Source organism: Rhipicephalus sanguineus, chromosome 3, assembly GCF_013339695.2.
Source record: "Rhipicephalus sanguineus isolate Rsan-2018 chromosome 3, BIME_Rsan_1.4, whole genome shotgun sequence".
Taxonomy (NCBI): Eukaryota; Metazoa; Arthropoda; class Arachnida; order Ixodida; family Ixodidae; genus Rhipicephalus; species Rhipicephalus sanguineus.
Window position 1 is genome coordinate 204,829,346 of NC_051178.1, and position 19,543 is coordinate 204,848,888.

Consider the following 19,543-nt stretch of genomic DNA (forward strand, 5'->3'; position numbering starts at 1 on the left):
ATGTTTTTTTTTTCTTAGAATAGAATCACCCCTTGGTAGTAGTCACATGTATAAAAGGGCAACGGGGTAGGTGTTGGCGAATGTAACCTATCGACTTGTCGGATCCTCTCCCCTTTTTCCCGTGACACCGGTGCTTATCAAGCACAACTAGGAGCCTATTTAGGAAGCAGAGGGCGGATGGTCAGCTTGTTCAAAGCTTGACCACCTTTGTTGTCTGAAACGCGACGCGCAAGTATAGTATTTGATGTTTTCTTCTTCTTTTTTTATTTTTTTTACAAGCCAAACCTCAATTTACTCACTTGTAATGACGAAATTGTGGCGAAAACGGGGAAAAAACGCATGCTTGTGACTGTAGGGTTGAATTAACTTTCCAGACGCCGGAGAATTCTGTGCAGAAAGAAAGCCTGGAGAGAAAATCTAAAGAAAGCGAATAAATTATCTTATGAACAGTAAAGATTGGGTGTAGTCCGCCGCGGTGGTATAGCGGTCAGGGTGCCTTCTGACGCAAAGGTCGCGCGTTCGATCCCGGCCGCGGCGGTCGCATTTCGATGAAGGCAAAATGGTAGAGGCCCGTGTACTTGGATTTAGGTGAACGCTAAAGAACACCAGATGGTCGAAATTTCCGGAGACCTTCACTACGGCGTCTCTCATAATCAAATCGTGGTTTTGGGGCGTAAGATCCCAGATATTATTATTAAAGATTGGGTGTAGAGCAAGTAGGCAAAATGGTAAGCAGCGATTCTTTGTTTTTCTTTATTCCAAGATTACAATGTTCCGGGTTTAGATAAAAAATTATTAGTATTTATGCATGAAGCTCACTACGTTTGCCAAATTTCGACATGGATAAACGCGCCTTGCCTAATAAAATAGAGTTTCAAAACAGGCTCACTGCCGAGCCGCCGTTTCTCTTCTGTTCAGAAAGATCTCTCTAATTGGATCACATTTTTTTCTCAGTTAAAGTACGCCGACGAAATCGCCGCTACCTCTGGAAAGTTGGTAAAACCAACTTTCCAGAGGCGATAGTCGGAGGTTGTTCCACATGGACGCGCCAGTTCGGTCTGCCCGATCTTCATATCTGCTGAATTTTCAATGCTCTTGTTTAAATGTGAAAAATCTCGTTATGCTGAATTTCTTTAGCCGAGGCATCAAGCTCATGAATAGAAAGAGATGGAACACCACTTCACTGTTTGCAGATCTCCCGTTTCGGACGAGGGGAAACTGAAGCAATCAACTCGGCGGAAACCGTCGAGCAACTGAGTTTTAACCGCCTTAAATATCACGTGCAATACGCTAAAATTAAAAAGAAGAAATTAGAAAAGTAACGGTCGAGGCAATTTAAGATCGCGAATATTCTTTAGTGCTCCTTGTTGATCATAAAAACGTGCGCCCAAATTAGAAGGACTATTATGAAATTTTTGTTAGCGGTGTGCGAATATTAAAACTCTGAAACCAAATTATTATAGGTAAGAAATTCGATACATGTGGCCGTTGAATTGCATATCTGGAGAGCCAGACATTCTGCTATTGTAAATAAGAAAAAAGGGTGGATGTAGAAGAGCAAAGAAGAAAGGAAATTCAGAGCGAAAGCAAGTTGAGCTATACTTAGTATGGATTCATGATAAAATAAGCTGGGCGTGCAAACACGTGCACAAGAGAAGTGTGGTGTTTGCGTTGTCTTTATTCCTACTCTTGTGTCCGTGCTTGCACATCTACCTTGTTTTTATCATATATAAGGAAGGAAACAGAGACAGAAGGATGGGAAAGACTGTAAGGGAATAAATACTGAGAACACTATATGTAGGTATAGTAAACAAGTAATAACTGTGGATGAGGTATGAGTGTATAGTCATAGGAATTTCTGGACACCTTACAACAGTGAATTAAATCGGAAGCGCGGGTATTTCTTTTCTTATAAACAGCTACGTTCAAATATTTTAGGGCAACATAAAATAAAACAACAAAATGCTCTAATCTTATTAGAGATATTCGCCTACACCTAGCTTCATACGGAATAGTCGTCTAGCCCCTTCAGTCGCGAATTATGACGCACTTCAGATTATGACGCAATTTCAGATTATTTTCGAATCTTCCGTGAAGACTGTGCGCTGCACGCGAACGATACAGTTTATTCTGGAACTAACCCGGGCACCAGCGATAACGCTGGCAAGTTCGATAAGACATCTATAAAAGCCGACGCATTTCACACATGAGCAGATTGGTCGACGCTGGACGTCCGTGCTCACCGTTATCTTTGTACAGCGAGTGTCGCTTGTAATTTCCGTTACCCGGCACAAGTTCGCCCCATTAAATCACTTCGTGTTTACCCACTGCGTCCGGCTTTTCTTCACCGTTACGGCAGAGTGACAATATGCAGCAACACACAGCAAACACTGGCGTAGCCTAGCGTAGCCAGGGGGTGGTTAAATCCCCCGAAATGTTTGCATGTGTGTATGTACGTGTACACAAACACATGCACAGGCATACATAAACTATGTCCGTGCTACACATCACCGCAGATGTGTAACACCCGTTCATTCTCCAGCGTCACGAGGATTTCGGTATACGTTTAGTGTAGAAAAAGGCCAACAAACTCTCGCGTGCCACGTCTCGTGGCGTCAATACTAGTCGATGCTCTTGCTCTGAGAAGAAATAAATGAATGAAGAATACCGAGAACCTTCTTTCGTTCTTGTTTATCTGTTCCTTTAATCAGTGCTCACTATCGTGTCTAAGCGCGGCGAGACAAACCGAACTCTTGAGCTTTAAGAACACATGTATTTTTATTCACGTTTCATTTCTTTCGTACTCATTTGCGCCATACTGTAATGACTTTCCGGCTGCTGACCCCTGCTTCAGAAACACTAAGTAGGGCATTTAACTCACTGAACAAGCATCAAGACTGGGCGGAACGTATACGAAAATTGCCTTGCGGTTATAGTAAACGTTCAGGTTTACGCAAGGGAACCACCGCTTCGCAAAAGTTATTGCGAAGTAATCCATTACGGCGCTCCTCATATCCAAGGCCATATCCATCGTATCCCGAGCATGTCGCCCCTTACATTTACTAGACATAAATGATTTATACATATCCTGGAGTGCATAGCCAGGCATCCATCAATAACTTGTTACATCGATTTCGGTTGTTCACGTCATCTGCTAGCGTACAGCTAGATATTCATTAATAAATGCTTATCTCTAATTCAGTTATTCGCCGCGTGTGCTGTTTATTGCGTAACCAGTGAAATTTTCTATTCAGGGTAGTGCGAAATGGCACTTTTGTACAAGGGTAGGAACAAAAAAGCGCGCGCTACCGCGCCCATTGATCAAAGTTCACAGTTGCTGCCCGAGCGACCCGAACACAACCTTCGAATTACGCGTCCGATGCTCTATCAATTTATTTACGGCGGTAGTCGTTTGCCCCCGTCTGATTTACTACGTATTACGTGTAATCCTGGTAGTGACAGCCAGCGCCTTTCGCAGCCACGGCTGCTAATGTGGAACATTCTCCGCCGTCGCTGCGATACGAACGAACCATACGAAAAGATATGAACGGGGACAAAAGCGTTTGTGTCGTTCGTATCTTCTGTCCCTGTGTTTGCGCTGTTTTACACCTTCCACCATGAACAAAATCAGTCTATTCTCGATTGAAGCGCCCATTTAAATAATTAGTTTCGAATAAGTACGAGTGAAATTCAGGAACTGTTTGAATCAAGTCACAACTATGGACGCGCTCCGCGAAACCTCGTGAACAAAAGAGCCAACGCATTCAATCACATTTCACGTTTGACCAAGTCATCTCGTTGACGTACTTTTGTTCCGAGGCGGTGCACTTAAAGTGGGCGCCAGTAGAAATGAGGTTGGGGACGGGTTCGTTCCAAGAAGGTATTTGCCCAGCATTCGCTGTCTGCTCTTTTTGTGATCTGCAGGAAACGGCCCATCACTTCCTTCTACCCCGTCGCCACTTCACTTATTCCAACAAAAATAGTATCAGGAGCACCCCTATGAAATCTTGGCCTCGAATTAATGGAATCCAAACGTTGAACGATTGGTCTTTCTGGCAGATCATGGTTGAAATTTCAGCAGACCGTTCAACAAAAATAAAGTGGACAGAAAGCAGACAGCTCGCTGAAACCGCTCGGTCCTCCCTGTCCGCTATTTTTACTGCGCTGTCATTTAAAATATAAAAGTACCAGTTAGTCTTGTTTGGGCCATCTACTTTAGGCCACAGTCACAGACATATGTTTGCTTTGCTGTCCAGGAAGTTCTTGTAGAGTCCGAACAAATGCCCTGCTAAATTGTATTGAATTTGTATAGTTAGGTGCACATTCTCCCTGTTGTTATTGCTGTAATCCTAACACATACTTTCGCATATCAAGAGCGCTTATTCTATAGCAATTCAAAAGTATAGAAAACTTGGCGAGTTGGTCGGAATTCATCATGGAAAGTTTCCCAGCGCGCACACCACAACAAACATGGACGTGAGGAAAAAAGACAAACAAGCGCTGTTTTCTTTCCTCAGGTCCTTGTTTGTTGTGTGCGCGCTGAGAAACTTTTCATTATTAAATATTATATAGAAGCTCAAAAGTTTCATATCTTTACTCAGTATTTTAATGGTCCGCGCATTTCCTAGCAAATCCACCATAGTATGAGCCGCATGTAGTACGTTGGATAACAACAGCACGCAACAACCCATGCAAAAAAAGTACGCCAGGACTGTTGCGTGCACAAACGCAAAACCTGCAATGTGCGCTTTCTAATGCGCGATTCAGGTTTCTGATATGTAGATTTCAAGCCGGCCCGAATAAAATACTCAACATTGAGTGAGCCAATAGCAATTGTCAAGTACCCACATGTGCCACATAGAACACTTCGCGCCTGAACACCGATTATAGTATAGGCGATCCACATCATAACTGCTAAGCAGACTTGAGGTGTTTTGACGACATAAGCACGCAAACAAAGATTTACAGGGTCTTTAATGCATTAAACTAAGACGACTCGAAGGCTAAAGCTACCTTCTTTCTCTTCTCAGTCGATGTATTGTTCCTGCCCCGTCACCCTCCGGAAGCTTTCTACACACAACGTGGTTTTACACTGTCCGGGATTGGAGGCGTTGCAAGCTTTTTGCACCTGACCTTGTTTTGCACTGCCTCCGTGATCGGCCAATCTTTGACCAAGCGACGACATCATGTGATGGAGTCATCACGTGACGTTAGTCATGTGACGTCACAGCGACCTCACCATGACGTCACAGTCATCGCAAATTTTGGCGACCTGTGACGTCATGATGACGTCATTTGGTGACGTCATAACGTGATGATTTCTTGCATCACTCGTGTTGGCGCCACCGATGGTCAATTTTTGTGTTTGATGAGGCATATAAGGCTTTCGCCCTAAAATTCTTGAGTATAGACACGATTATATTGCCAGTAGCAAACAATTGCGTGTTTCTCGATTCCACTTAAAGTGACTATGGCTGTTGCATAAAAATAAAGCTCTTCATTTTTCCTTCCAAATGTTTGCGACCTCTTGCTAGAGTACGGCTAGTACACGACGACAGGCCTTACATGGGCAAATATAATGTTGCTCGTGACGATAGCAGGGTAACAAATAACCGTATTGTAGATAGGAGCATATGCTGTTTGTAGAGACTAAGCATGCTGTCTCCGGATCCGCCTTTTCGTTAACTTTCATTCGGCGAGTAAGGACGTCAAGCGAAGCGTAACAACGTAATGTACACGACGAAAAAGAAGACGCTCAATAAAACAGTCCTAAAAAATGAATTATGAGGTTTAATACACGAGAAATGCAATTCGACTATTAGGTCCGCTGCAGTGAAGGATTCCGGATTGACTTCTATAACACGTGGACCTCTTTAATCAGACGCACTTAAATATATGTACAAGGTTTCTAGATACAATCTAGGTACAAGGTCGCTCTATCGAAACGTGGCCGCCTTCGACGAGATCGAACGTCATCATGACGTCACAGATCGCCAAAATTTGCGACATGACTGACGTCATCATGACGTCGCTATGACATCACATGACTACCGTCACGTGACGACGCCATCACATGAACTTCGAGTTCAGCACTGCAGCGCCGTAATTATAAGCTACCGTGGGGGTTTAAAATAGTAAAAGCAACAAGGGAGTACGCGACTGAAAACAAGGCAACCATGACGCGTGTCAATACGTGACTTAACTTTCAGTTGAGATATTTTTTTTTTTTTTGTAGAGTAAGTAAGTAAACTTTATTTGGGCATAACACATACAGGGTTTGCCCACGAGGTCAATAGTATAAAAAGCCCTACAATTATAAATATACAGAAGGATGTCCGATGGCAGCGAGCTGTAGGTGGACCTAGTGCCCAAAGTTATCAGTAAAAGTTGGTTGGTTAGCAAGTACAAAAATATTACAGGAAAACTTGTGTTGCGATAGAAAAAAAAAGATAAAGGTAAACGAGAACTGGACGCCGCACGACAGTCTTTAAAAATAGATATAGACATAGTAAATCAATAAGTAAAAAAAACTGCTTTTTGAATAAACCAATTGAAGAGCAGTATTCATATAGAATTATAATGGATTCCACATATATAAAGAAAAAAAGAGCAGTATCGTCCATAAATAAATTTTATCCCCTAAGGCGAGTTATGTTTTTTTATATTTGACGTTATGTACCACGTTCAGTGTAGCAGTAGAAGTAATATAATTTATCGAATGCTCTCTAGCTGGTATTTGTGCAGAAGGTGGACACTAATTTTAAACGTGTAGTAGTATGGTTCGATACAGTGGTACACGGAAAATAAAATACAGACAAAGTTTAAGCACTGAAAGGAAACCGCGCCACGCCTATAAAGAAGACAATCTGACAAATGGGTGTTCGGGGAGGCACTGAGTAAAAAGACAAGAATAAGAAATAGTAAAGCGAGACAATTTGGGCGGCTGCGCGGATGTAAGAAAGAAAGGACCTGCAAAACTTCTGCGGTGCTGCTGTAAAAGTAGATAAGAGGAAATTACAGTCAGCCCGATGGAAGCGCGTCAAAGTCTACATAATAGCACTCCCGGCTGGTCTTCTTCGTTTTGTCTTTTATTTCTTAGGATTTACGAATACAGAAATTTAGACAGGATATTATAGCGCGCTGCCGGCAGTCTCTTTCAAAAAGAAAGGGATACGAAGGTTGAAGACTTTAATACGCAGGCGTTAGCAGGATCGATTACGTGATCTGTCGATCGATTTTCGCGTCCCAACGGTTCGCATGAGCTGTCGTAGCGGCCTTTTCGGGAGGGTTCTGCACAGAGACATTGTTTTAAAGCTCCAGCAAAGCCTGTGCGGAGTAGCGTTATCGCACACTTACGGCACCTGTGTTGACTGTCGACGAACCCGTGACCTTCGTCTCCGTGGAGTGACAACAATGTAACCATGTGCACGGCAACGAATTATCTGTGCTGCTCTTATCTGTACCACAAGCTCAGCTACTTTTGAGCAGGGGGACTAGGTTTGCAAGCAAACTTAATTCCTGTATTGCCTTTTTACTGAAAATGCGTAATAAGAAAATAACATCTGGGGTTTTACGTGCCAAAGCCACGACATGATTATGAGCCACGCCGTATAGTGGAGGGCTCCGGAAATTTCGCCCATCTGGTGTGCTTTAACGTGCACGGACATCGCACAGTCCACGGGCTTCTAGCATTTCGCCTCCATCGAAATGCGGCAGCCGCAGCCGGGATCGAATCTGTGACTTTCGGGTCAACAGCCGGTCATTACGCAATAAGATAATCCAAATCTTACCTGGAAATTTTGAGTCTGCTTAATGCATCGAGAAACACTTCAGATTAAAATACCGACCGCTGTGCTTGACTCAACCTTCAGCGGCGACGCGCTCGCGTCTGGTCTGTGGAACTCCTGTGTCTTGTGAAGCTTATGTGTCCGTCGAGCGATAATCTACAGCAGAGCACCACCAAAACTCACCATTAGCACGGAAGACGGTGAGGTGTGCAGACATGGACACAGAAGAAGAGAACCAAACGCCACATACGTTGGCTGTCGACCGAAAGGGCGCGCGGCGGCGGAAAAACAAGCAAACACAAAACACACCTGCGCATGCTCAGGTAGGGCAGCGCCACCTTTTAATCAGGCGCATGCGCAGATCTACGCGATAAAATGTTTAGGCATTCCTTATGCAAGTTATTCGAAGGCTGGTCCACGCATGCGTAGTAGTTCTATGCTTCGTTCCTAGCACATTGCGCAAAACTGTCGCTTAAAGGGCCCCTAAACCACTCCGAGTTCAACGACGAAAAGGTGGCTTCTTTCTCGCCTTCACTATCCTTCCTATACATGCGCTATCTCCTCCTCGCCACTTATTTCTTCATAAAACACGTGGACAAATTATCAGCACTAAGCGTTGCGCCTATCGGGATTTCGCGCTTTTCGACTATATAACACGCTGTTATCTCCGCTTGCGCAGTCGAAGACGCACAAGACGAAGTGAAACCAGCTGATCGCGCACGATAGTCATGCGAGAAAAGACAGAACGGGCGTGCGACTGCATGGCAAAGCAGGGTAGAGGGCAATTCACAACTGATATTTCTCGTATATGTGCCAATCAAGAGCTTATTTCCTCATGACGTCACGTGAACAGACTGCTGGCGTGACGAGCTGCGCCGAAAGGATGGGAACTGCCAGGAGAGTAACGCGCTCGTACTTTGTATTTGTCAGAGGTTGTTTAGGGTGCCCTAAAGGATTGTATAACGCATATTAGCATTCACGCTAGGTTGTCGGCGTTGGGACATGTAAAGAAGGACTTGTCAGATGTGAATTATGGTAATAGAAAAAAATATTCAGTACGGTGTTTTTCGGGCTTGGCAAAAGAAGCAACATACATTTCTTGCTTGTCTGCATGGAATGGAACGTACTAATTGTGCCTGACTTTGTACTAGAAGGCCACGAACCTGCGGTTGTCGTACTACTAATCGTAGAAGGCGCTTTTATAAATTCATGTAACAGAGAGCCGGGGACCCGTCCGGCGATCATATAGCATTTAACTTTTGGCCCAACAGGTCGTAGTATTTACTATAGTATTTTCACAACGGTTGGGTTATTTGTAAGCATATCAATATCACATGGAGCGAGGCTCTGTCAGGTGTTCCTATGACCTTTAACCCTTGCCCCCTTTCAGACCTGTTGAAAGAACGAAAAAAAGAAACTCTTCGTGCAGAGCTGTTTATGATGTTGTTCCTAATTTTTTGCGGCTATTACATGCAGAGGCAAAGACGTACATCAACTGCTTGCGCAACTACAACCACAGCGGGGACCAGTGCTCCGAGAGGCTGCGCACCCTTAAGGACCAGTACAAGGAGTACTCCGAAGGACTCACCAACACGAACGACGTCTGCTGGTGCGTGCATCTATATATACACTACCAGACATAGCTTGTAAGAACGAAAGCTTGGGCGAATTGGATAAGGATCCATTAATGAGGTATTAACAACGCATAGACGTTAAGGAAAAAGGGCAGGATAAGTAGAGGCAAAGAGGCAAATATCGCTAAGTACAAGCAAAGAGGCAAAACAGTGCTCTTTGCCTCTACTTATCCTGTCCCTTTTCCTTATCGTCTATGCGTTGTTAATACCAATTATTAATGATTCCTACATGGCCCGAGCACTTATGAATGCATGCGCGGATCCAAGGAGAATGTCCAGATGCCCGGACACCCCTCGCCTCTCAGGGGGTAGGGATGTTAGGGCATCCGGGCATCCTTTCCTTCCTTCCCTTTTGCCCTTTTTAAGTCTGTGTGTGACTGGAAGTCACGAGCTCACGATATCTTTTCAGAGGTTACTGTGTTTTTGGGACGTTCAGTGGAACGGACATAAATTTAATCTGCACCATTGTTATCATCAGCAATCACAATTTCAAGGTCAGACTTCCCCGTCACTTCCCCCCTCTCCCAGTCCCCGTCGATTTTTGAAAAATAGCTTTATCTGAGTCTGTATGAGCCGCAGCACAGAAAATTTTAACGTAAGCTTCATCTGCATAATGAAAGCACACTCTAATGAACGATTTCGCGAAAAACTTATTATTCTTCTTTGTGTGTGCATTTTTTAGGAATCGACGTTCCACATCTATAGGAGTGGCACCAGTTCTGGCGCTCTTCACTTTTGGCTGAAACCGTCGATAAAACGACCAGAGAGCTCATGCTACCTTCTTGTACTTCAATACTTTTCGCCTTGTGCGAAAAAGCGGGTTTATTACGAAGTCCGTATTACCATGAATACACTACAAGAATTCCAGTTCTGTCGCGACAGTCAGATAAGGTTGGCCGAGAAATATCTATCTTAAGTTCAATATTTTAAAACTTCTTGGCGAAATTGGGTCATTTAAGTGAGAATATTCCTCCTCTTTATTCGATTATGTGGATGCTGACGGCGGTCATCTAGTCAGCAGTCACCTAGTATTTTTCTTTTTTTTCAATAAGGTGTCATTTCATCTATCGCACTCCAGCATACTATCTCCTTTATAGATTTTTTTTCATTTTTGTTTATTACGTACTAGATGCTGTACGCCTCTGAGAACTCCGGTTCTATCAGCCTCTTCTCGACTTTTTATCGCCGTTATCGTATACGTCTCTAAATTATATCAACCACTGAACACTTAGGACTTCCATCCAGAGATCAGCGCTATATATCATTCAGGAAACGGATGGCAATGCCTACCCTCGAAAGAAGTGGCCGCCGCGCTTCGGTGGCACTCGGCGGCAGTCAGTCGATTCGACGGCGTTGTGACTGATTCCACAGAACGCGGGAAAAACTTCCCGAGTTATCGAACTTGGGACTGTTCGAGAACACTAGGTCTAGCTCGAAATTTTCCAATTTTCTCGTGCAGCGCCTACCACTCGTACCACAAGTGCCTGGGCGACCGCTTATCCAATGCCTGCGGCGAAGACGCCCGTCAGCACGTGGAGCTGTACGCCGACAAGCTGACCAACCGGCTGCTGTACAACTTCTGCCGAAACTACGAGACGTCAGTGTGCGTCGACGTCGACCCCTCCGGCACGACACGGCTCGCCAGCGCCGCAAGAACCGCGCTGACGTCAGCGGTTCTCGCTTACGTCACCGGCTACCTGTTGTGGTAGCCGTCTGGGGCGCTGGTGCGCCGTCGTTTTAATGATGGTGTCGTTATGCATACGTATATCCAGAGCTGTAAAGTATAGACGTGGAAGCTACGGAGGTGGCGAAATGCACGGGTGCACTCGAGAACACCGCAAAATTTGCTCAATCTGAGTTCTCGCACGCATCGTTTGAATGTTTTTTATCTCTATACTTCTCGAGTTTAGTGGAAGGAGTGGGTGAAAACTTGCACTTCAATCGAGCCCGGCGCGCTGTGCGATATAGTACAGAAATATCCTTACAAGCGCGTACACGTGAGAATAAACAAGATAGTTAAATCGAAGAAAACACCATTAACAATTAGGGTTATCATGACACACCAGTATAAACCAAAATGCGAGACAGCGGCTTAGTCAAATTTAATGTAACCAACACTTATATTAAAAATATACTTCTTACTTCCATTGTGGAAGATATGTTTGCTGCTATCCAAGCGTTGTGGTGGGTAAGCACAAAAGTTGTGTTTCCTGGCACATACTATAAAAAAGTGTTCTCGGCACGATTACGCGTAACGAAATGGTAGCAGTGGTGGTGGTTTACAAATGCTGCTGTTTCGAAACGTCTTGCGTCCTCCAGCTTTTCTGTAGCGGTCGTTTTGTGCCTACACCGCTGTTTTCCTAATTGCGTAAATTTTGTTTCCTCCTCTCGCTTAAAACATTAGCTGGAGGTTCGTACTCGCAGTGTTGTTCGTTTCAATCACACTGTCTGCAAACATTTAGCTTTAAATAGACGAGTTCAGTTCACTGTCTGTTAAGAAGCGTTTGGCAGCACATATTCTGTAAATTTGGCAGAGTACCGTGTTTCGTTTACTGCTGTTCACAAAATATGAATAGTCACGTCAGGTCAACGTTTCTAGCAGAAGAGAACTCAAGTATCTTAAGTTCCGCCAGAAGTTGTCGAGAATTGTGTCTAATACGCAATTAATTTGAGTTACCCACCTCAGGACAGCGCATTAAAGGATTGACAATATTGCTCCTGTACTAATCACCCAACACGAAAAGAGAAGCGAGGCTTGCTGAGCAGATGTTTGTACAACACACCAGTGTTTTAATGTGCAGAAAATGTAACTCATTATGTTAATGTTTCACATAACATGAATTTAATATCATTAACGCGTTTAATTGCGTTGTAATTACACTAGTAAACTAATTGAACGTCTCTGTACTTTTCATCGATCACAAATTAAAACGGCATAGTAGCGAAAATGAAGCGTGTCGTACTTCTTTTGCATGCGTCGCCTGAAGTTGCTAGAAAATCGTCGTCACCAAGAACAAGCGGGTCGCAGTTGCTGCGTATTCTGGAAACATACAGGTCACTATATGAAACTGTTGGTTATTTATACCAGCAGGGGCTGAGAATCTGAGTTCAGGCATTACTAGTACTCAAGTTTTTGCAAGTTCTTAACCGTGCAAGGTTATGGCGTGCTTTAAACAGCTGCAGCGAAAACAGATTAGCACAAGTGTCCGATGACCAGAAAAGCAATATCGCCACAAACATTCCAAGTGATGCCTTCAAAAAGGGCTGCTTCTTGCCGGCCACCCGGGCTTTAAAACAAGGACAGCGCCTGCCATTCGTTATTGGCAAGCTCGAGACGTGGCCTCCGCCATATAGCTTCGATAGCGCGCCGTGGCAACGCTGCACTGTCGGAGCTAATCGCGAAGGCCACGCTCGGGAACAAGAGCATGGCGCGTGTCGCGAATTTGCTGCTCCCGTCCTCGGTCACCTGTGCTAATTTCCTTTCCGCCGCAGCTTACAGGCATATAGCGTGCAGCAGACTGTAAGTTGCGTTTTAGGGGCGGAGCACCTTAGGGTCTCTGCTTGTCGGCGTGTCATGTCGTAGTCACGGTCCATTATAAACGGGTATGCGCCATAAAAATGGAGTAAATCCCACTACTCGCCACCGGTCCATACTATGCATATTATGAGTTAAAGGTTTGTCGTTGCTGCCTAAAACATTATGTTTGGCTTAGCAACGGTGCAGGATTTCCCGACGAAATTTACCAAGGCGCTCAAGTTTATCTAAAACCAGAGAGACAAACTTTGATTTCGACGGTAAAGTCATCAATTTGAATCACCACTTCTTCAAACATATCTGCAAAGCGATGGTACTTGACTCGCCACCGGTCCACTAAAAATGAAGGAGGAAACAGTTAGCCCAACTAATAGCCGACGACGTTAGCGGAGCTGAAACACCCTTCCCTAAATGCCCGGTTTCAGGCTTTGCACCACTAAAGCCCCTCCATGAGTTTTCCGCCGACCAGGTTAAGTAGCGCCAACTCGCCCTCTCCCTCTACCTTTGAACCGGATCTCCCGCAGCGGAAGCGGACGTGCCGCCATGATGTTTCCCGGTTGCACCCTCCCCCACCCCCCGCCTCCGCCTGATTGTCCTGCCTCTCGGCTGTCTCCGCAACCTTCCTGCCGGCGGATTTGCCGGTATTCCATCGCGTCGGACAGCCTGGTGCGCAGCAGCGAGGCGGCATCCCTCGCGACGCAGAAACACCGAGCGAAAATTCCCTCGGCGGCAGAGGTAAAGATATTCTAGTTCACTGTAGCAGAGAAAAATAATTGCTGTCTCGCGTGTGTGGAAACAAGATGGAAGGAAAAAGCGGAAGGAGGTGGGCCAATAACTTCCTTCCGGAACCGGAACTAGGCGACGGCGGCGGAACAATGCTTGGCGCTACTTAAAAAAGCGGCAGTAGACGTGATGGAGGGGCTTTATGCACCACTAGTGCCTCATGAAAGAAATATCTGAAAACAATGCGGCGAATTACCTCGGTCAGGCCGTTCTTCTTCTTATGCTGCTGCGAGCTGCTGCTGCTGCTGCTACTTTTTCTGTCTCTCATTGCCCATTAGCAGCGATGTTGCTGTGGGAAACACCGGCGCACACCGCATGCTTCAACGCCCCTCCCCAGGTTTCACGTTAGTGAAGCTGAAACACCCTTCCTTACATGCTTCGCCCCTCCCCAACTTTTTTCACTAGCGTACCTTTGCTGCGTACCTAACATTAGGACAAATTAACGAGCAGTAGCTATAAACAGTCTTAGCGTTCGCAAGTATAGCGTCCCGTGCTTTCAGGACTAGCGCGAAGACGTGTTTATCAGCCAGCGGGTTACGATACAATCACAGTGTTCACGCTGTAGCCGCGCTGAAACAAGTGAAAGCAGCAGCAGAGGCAAGTGCCTTATCGAAAGGATTACCCGCATCCTACCTCATCGGGCGCACGGGCCACCAATCAGTGCTGCAGCGCTGTGTCGGTGCAGCCCGAATGCAATGGCGGGGATCGAAACAAGCCGGCAATGAGACAATCGAGACATATAAATACCGAAACGCACATGACAGAAAAGCACGAAAGAGACAAGTCGTTTCGCGAGAGAAGATGCTCCGTCCCACGAGGTAAGCCACGACAAAGGTCACACATTCGGACTTGCGCCACTGATGAGCTTGTCAGTCCTTGCGAGCGTTGCTCCAGCGCCTGGTTCCTCAGGGACGGCGGCGCTAACGAAAGAAAAACGAGTAACATACCTCGATGAACCGAAAGCAACAATCGCACGCGAGGCGGTGAATGGAAGAAGACAACATAATCACCCCTCAGTCTTGCCACGATTCCCAGATACCGTCTCGGCGCAGAGGGTCAGCCCTGGGATCCGGCAAGCCGACGAGTGGGCTCTTCATCGTTAGCTTTAGTTCGTCGAGTCGTCCCCGCAGTTTCATGTATTCCTGAGAGACCGTGAGGTAACTTCAGATTTAGTAAGCGATAATAGCGGAAGAAGTGGGACAGCATAACGAATTTTGCGTCTCGCTACAATTTGCTCGATAGACGTTGAACGCGTATACTTCTAGAATAGTGGCTGGCATTCGCGCAGACTATGTCGCAAGCAGCAGTTTAGCTCGTAGGTGGCGCTGAATAATGCGCCCTTGTTACAAGGGATATGCTTGTTCTGAGCTTGTTAGATAATCTTGGGCTGACAATGTCAGCGATCGCTCGCCTCGTTTTATAATGTGCATGCCCGAGGTACTGCACACTGCCAGCTATTGCAAATAGTGCTGGTACCTCGCTAATTAAACTTAGTTCGCAGACTAACTATTCACTTGCACAAGTTGGTGGACGGTTTCTTAATACGCAGTTTTTAAACCGTCGCTTATTCGGTTTGCGTATGTAGGAAGCACGTTCACAGCTACATTTTTTCATGAGCTTAGTATAATGATTGCAACGTGGTTACTTCGTGGCAGCCGATAATGAATCGCGAAAGGAAGAAAAATAACATTTTGTTTAGCAGCTTCTGCCTACAATGCACAACTTCAAACGATTCTCTCGAGAGATGGAATTAAAAATAACTGTTAAGGCATATAATCAGTTATTACCGACGTTTATTCAAAAAGACAGGGCGTGCAAACACGGACACAAGAAAGAAGTCAGGACACCACAAACGCCGACTAACAACTGAATAGATGCACAACGGCGGAAAAGAAAGAATGCACGGAAACTTATCTGCGCATGCCCATGCAATAGGCGAACCTATTAATCCGGCACGCGTGGGGGCCTACGCGAAAGATAACTGTTAAGGCATTTGATTTCACCTTTATGCAAGTTAATCGATGGTTGGCTCACGCATGCGCTACCACTATTCTCGATATGCCATGCCTCAATCATCAGACTCGTTTCTTCATTCCTATGTCAGTACAAAACTGCGCATTCATTGCATTTTGGCGTGCACTTACAATCTCGACAATGTAACGATAGATTAGAAGGTGAGCCTCCGGTTAGTGATCTTTTATGTTCTAATAATCTCTGAGTAATGCAGCGGCCCGTCTGTCCTACGTAGAAGCGGCCGCAGCTGAAAGGAACCTTATACACCACACTTTTACGGCAATCAGTGAATTTGTGTGTTTTACGGAACAAATATCGGTTCGCTTCTTGTCTTTTACTCGCTCATTCTTCCTCTGCACAGCGACACATATCTTACCTAGCTTACTGGCAGCCGTGAAAACAACATTAACGGAGTATCTACTTCCTACTTTCTTTAGCCTGTGAGATACGCAATGAATGTACGGTATACCTGCAACATGTTTCTTCCTATCGCTTTCTGCAACCATGCTCGGACTTAGCATAATGAATTTCATTAAACGCTCAGCGACATTGGCCACTACACCACGGGGATAACCTACATCTAAAAGACGCGTAAGCTGTGCGTTAAAGCTATCACTCATTTTGTGCTCGCACGACTTGGTGAGGGCAGACTTAAGGTCTTTTTAGAATGAATACTTACCAACTAGCTCAGCTTTCTGTCGTTCTACCGACGTTTGTTTTAGTGAAAAAAATACTGTCAACTTTTTTTTTCTCGCCTGAAGCTTTGTTTCTTGCGATAGTGAGAGACATTCCAAAGATCGTTATATTTGCTAATATTCAACCTTTGCAATACGTTATCCAATTTAAGTAGAATTTTCTTTATTTTTAACACGAAAGTGTTTTATGCCGGGGTCCACCAAGTACATCCGTCACGGATATGACGTTGTTAAAATGGACGCCAACGGGTGAGAAAGAAAAAAACCAAGAAAATGATACCCCGCTGGGAATCGAACCCACGACGTTGCGGCCGCGACGGCAAGCGCCCGACGCTCTACCGACTAAGCCAAGACGGGAGATGCTATGCACGGCGCGAACGCGCCTTATATCTTTCACAGATTCTCTTTCGCGGCGGGCGGAGCGGGGCGGTGCCGCCGTCTGTGAGAGGTGAAAAGAAGTAATGCTTGATGATCGACACTTACTAGCGCTTACTCCGAGATTGCACGTGATATCGGAGGTCATGGTTAAAGCGTCTCGATACCAGAGAGGTAAACTGGCCGCGCTGGCGTCGCCGAGGCACCCTTGACGCAGTTACGTTCTTTGCCTTTGGATTCGTGTTAGCGTGCGTCGGCTCATCGGAGTAGTGCAGCTTCCACGTGCACGAACGGGATTTCTCTGCCGCCGACTGCTTCAACTGCGAGAGCACCGACTAACAAAACTGCTGCAATATGCGTTGCAGAAAGGACGCGATTTCGACGGGCGAATGTCGTGCCTTGGTGGAGCGAGAGCAGCGTGTGCGAGACAGAGGCCAGCGGGACGCACGCGTTTGCGGCTCAGGCTACGAACCTCTACCTCCAGCGTTGCTGAAGTGCAGTGTGTATTTGTATGCATGAGCACAGGCGTCGGCTACCCATTACTAGAAAGCGCACACCGTGCCGTTTCTCTCCTTAACTGACGACGCTTTGAAGAAGTGCATACCGGGTGCCAGTGTTGATTATGAGCTTGTTGATATCATCCTTACGCGCGATTCACGATTCGCTGTGTCCAAATATATGTTCACACCGTCAGCTACCTCAGCGGTTTAATCATGATCATGGGCGTTAGTCGTCGCGATAGAGACATGCTGTCAACATGGGTGCATCCACGTCAAACGGTGCTATAGCTGCCAAACACGAATAGACATTGTGAAGACACGTTTCACTTTCGTGTTATACCGATTCCTATGACGGAGGGATCAGCCATGTTTTTTTCCGTTGTGTGACGACATGAATAAAGAAGAAAAACGAGAAACAAATAAGCTGTATAAGTAGCTAAGCCACTGCAGACTTCCCAACATCGTTCTATTTTTACGAACAGGCTCCAAACCAACTACATAAGGTCAAACTCGGCGAGCAGAATTTTTAGGAGTACATCGTTTATCTAATAAGTCGTCTTTCGTGGTTCATTAAGGCTTATCGAGCTCCACGTGTTTTGTTATAGAACCGTTAAAGCCCATTTTGCGCAACGCTACAGTACGCACGGAAAGTTGCCGATAAAGGGGTTTCGGGCTCACTGCGTTGCAGATCGTTGTTTCCTCAATGCAATCAGGGCGAATAAGATTAACTGTAAACACTTTGCTTACAAAGCGTGCAATCTAGAAGTTTCGTCGAAATTTTTTATATGTGCCGTTTTTCATATACTGAAGCCGGCACGTGCGACCATTAATTCTCATAATGAACATGCTTAAGACGTAATGGTGGGCTGGTTGCTGAGTCATGATAGCTTATGACAGCGTGCATCAGAAACAATGCCGACGCAGAAACATAAAAATAGACACAAAAACGTAAGCGCTACGTGTTTTGTATGTCCTCATGTTTCTGTGGTGTCCTTGTTTTTGATACGCGCTGCAAAACGGTATCATAACGAACAATACCTTATCAACTCCAGGATATGCTGCAGGCGTCCAGAAGGTCGCGGGATCGAATCCCGGCCGCGGCGGCTGCATTTTCGATGGAGGCGAAAATGTTTGAGGCCCGTGTACTTAGATTTAGGTGCACGTTAAAGAACCCCAGGTGGTCGAAATTTCCGGAGCCCTCCACTACGGCGTCTCTCATAATCATATCGTGGTTTTGGGACGTTAAACCCCAGATATTATTATTATTATGCAGGCGTCCAGCGCGACACGATATCGCTTCGATGATGTTTTAAAGAACTCGCAGAGCACGCTGATTCAAACTGCTGTAAATAGTGCTTTGATTGCAATCTGTACTGTATAAGCTTCTCTCGATCGTGTGTATGAAATAACTTACAATATTTCGATAAGATGGGTCTGTTTTAAAGAACTTGACGAAATTTATAGGTTTGCCAGAGATCATGCTAAGGCGGCCGGACCCACCAGAGTTTTGATGCCAATCTTAACTGTGATGGGCAAAGGTCTTTAGTTCAGCTTCGATCAATTTTGCCATGATGCAGCTCGCGGAAAGGACACCCTATTGTTGCTAGCCAGCTGTGAAACACCGAATGACCTAACGACTTTTACATTAACATTGCCAAGCGACTTGGTGTACCTCAACTAACCTCGTTCAGGCAGATCGATACCGGCGTGAGCAGCTAGCACTTACGTGCGCTTGTAGGAGCCCAAAAGACAAATTTCACTCGAGCTTCCGAACTCAGCACGCTTTACGGAAATGGTGTTAATGAAGACTTGCCTGCCAGTACTTGTTCACTGGTTCCGTCACTTTCGATACATTGCATAACACGCCTTAAGCAGTAAGTTACGCGGAAACTGCAGAGTCGAAAGTTTCAGCGCAGGAAGAATCGTCGCCAGCCTGAAAGCAGCCAGATAGTTACAAACAGAAAACTTCGCGGATATCACAATTGCTTGCAAGGTGAGTAGGTTGGATGATTGTGATTTCCCACACACGCACACACAAAAAAAAGAACAGCGGTCGCATTACGTAGCGATTTTATTTAAACGATTTTACTATTTTTTAATGATCACAACTCACCGCAACGAGTAGCCGATATCGGCACTAACCTAGGTATGACGTATACCTACGTAGGTGGCCAGCTAATAATGAAGGAAAATAACGAAAATAGGAAAGAACCGCTACATG

At 45.4% G+C, this 19,543-nt stretch overlaps 2 protein-coding genes across 6 annotated transcripts in view; one reads left to right on the plus strand and one right to left on the minus strand.

Moving 5' to 3' along the window:
* Positions 1-11,142, plus strand: part of LOC119388138 (uncharacterized) — a 266,896-nt gene extending 255,754 nt beyond the window's left edge. For all 4 annotated transcript variants that reach the window (XM_049413829.1, XM_049413830.1, XM_037655785.2 and 1 more), the window contains 2 exons: positions 9,264-9,396; positions 10,881-11,142. In XM_049413829.1, the coding sequence (XP_049269786.1) occupies positions 9,264-9,396; positions 10,881-11,130 (383 nt within the window). In that variant the 3' untranslated portion in view covers positions 11,131-11,142. The remainder of the gene's footprint in view (positions 1-9,263; positions 9,397-10,880) is intronic.
* A 2,973-nt stretch (positions 11,143-14,115) lies between these two features.
* LOC119388139 (arylsulfatase B) overlaps positions 14,116-19,543 on the minus strand; it is a 48,723-nt gene continuing 43,295 nt past the window's right edge. For both annotated transcript variants that reach the window (XM_037655788.2, XM_037655787.2), the window contains 2 exons: positions 14,750-14,881; positions 14,116-14,659 (listed from right to left, as the gene is read on the minus strand). In XM_037655788.2, the coding sequence (XP_037511716.1) occupies positions 14,753-14,881 (129 nt within the window). In that variant the 3' untranslated portion in view covers positions 14,116-14,659; positions 14,750-14,752. The remainder of the gene's footprint in view (positions 14,660-14,749; positions 14,882-19,543) is intronic.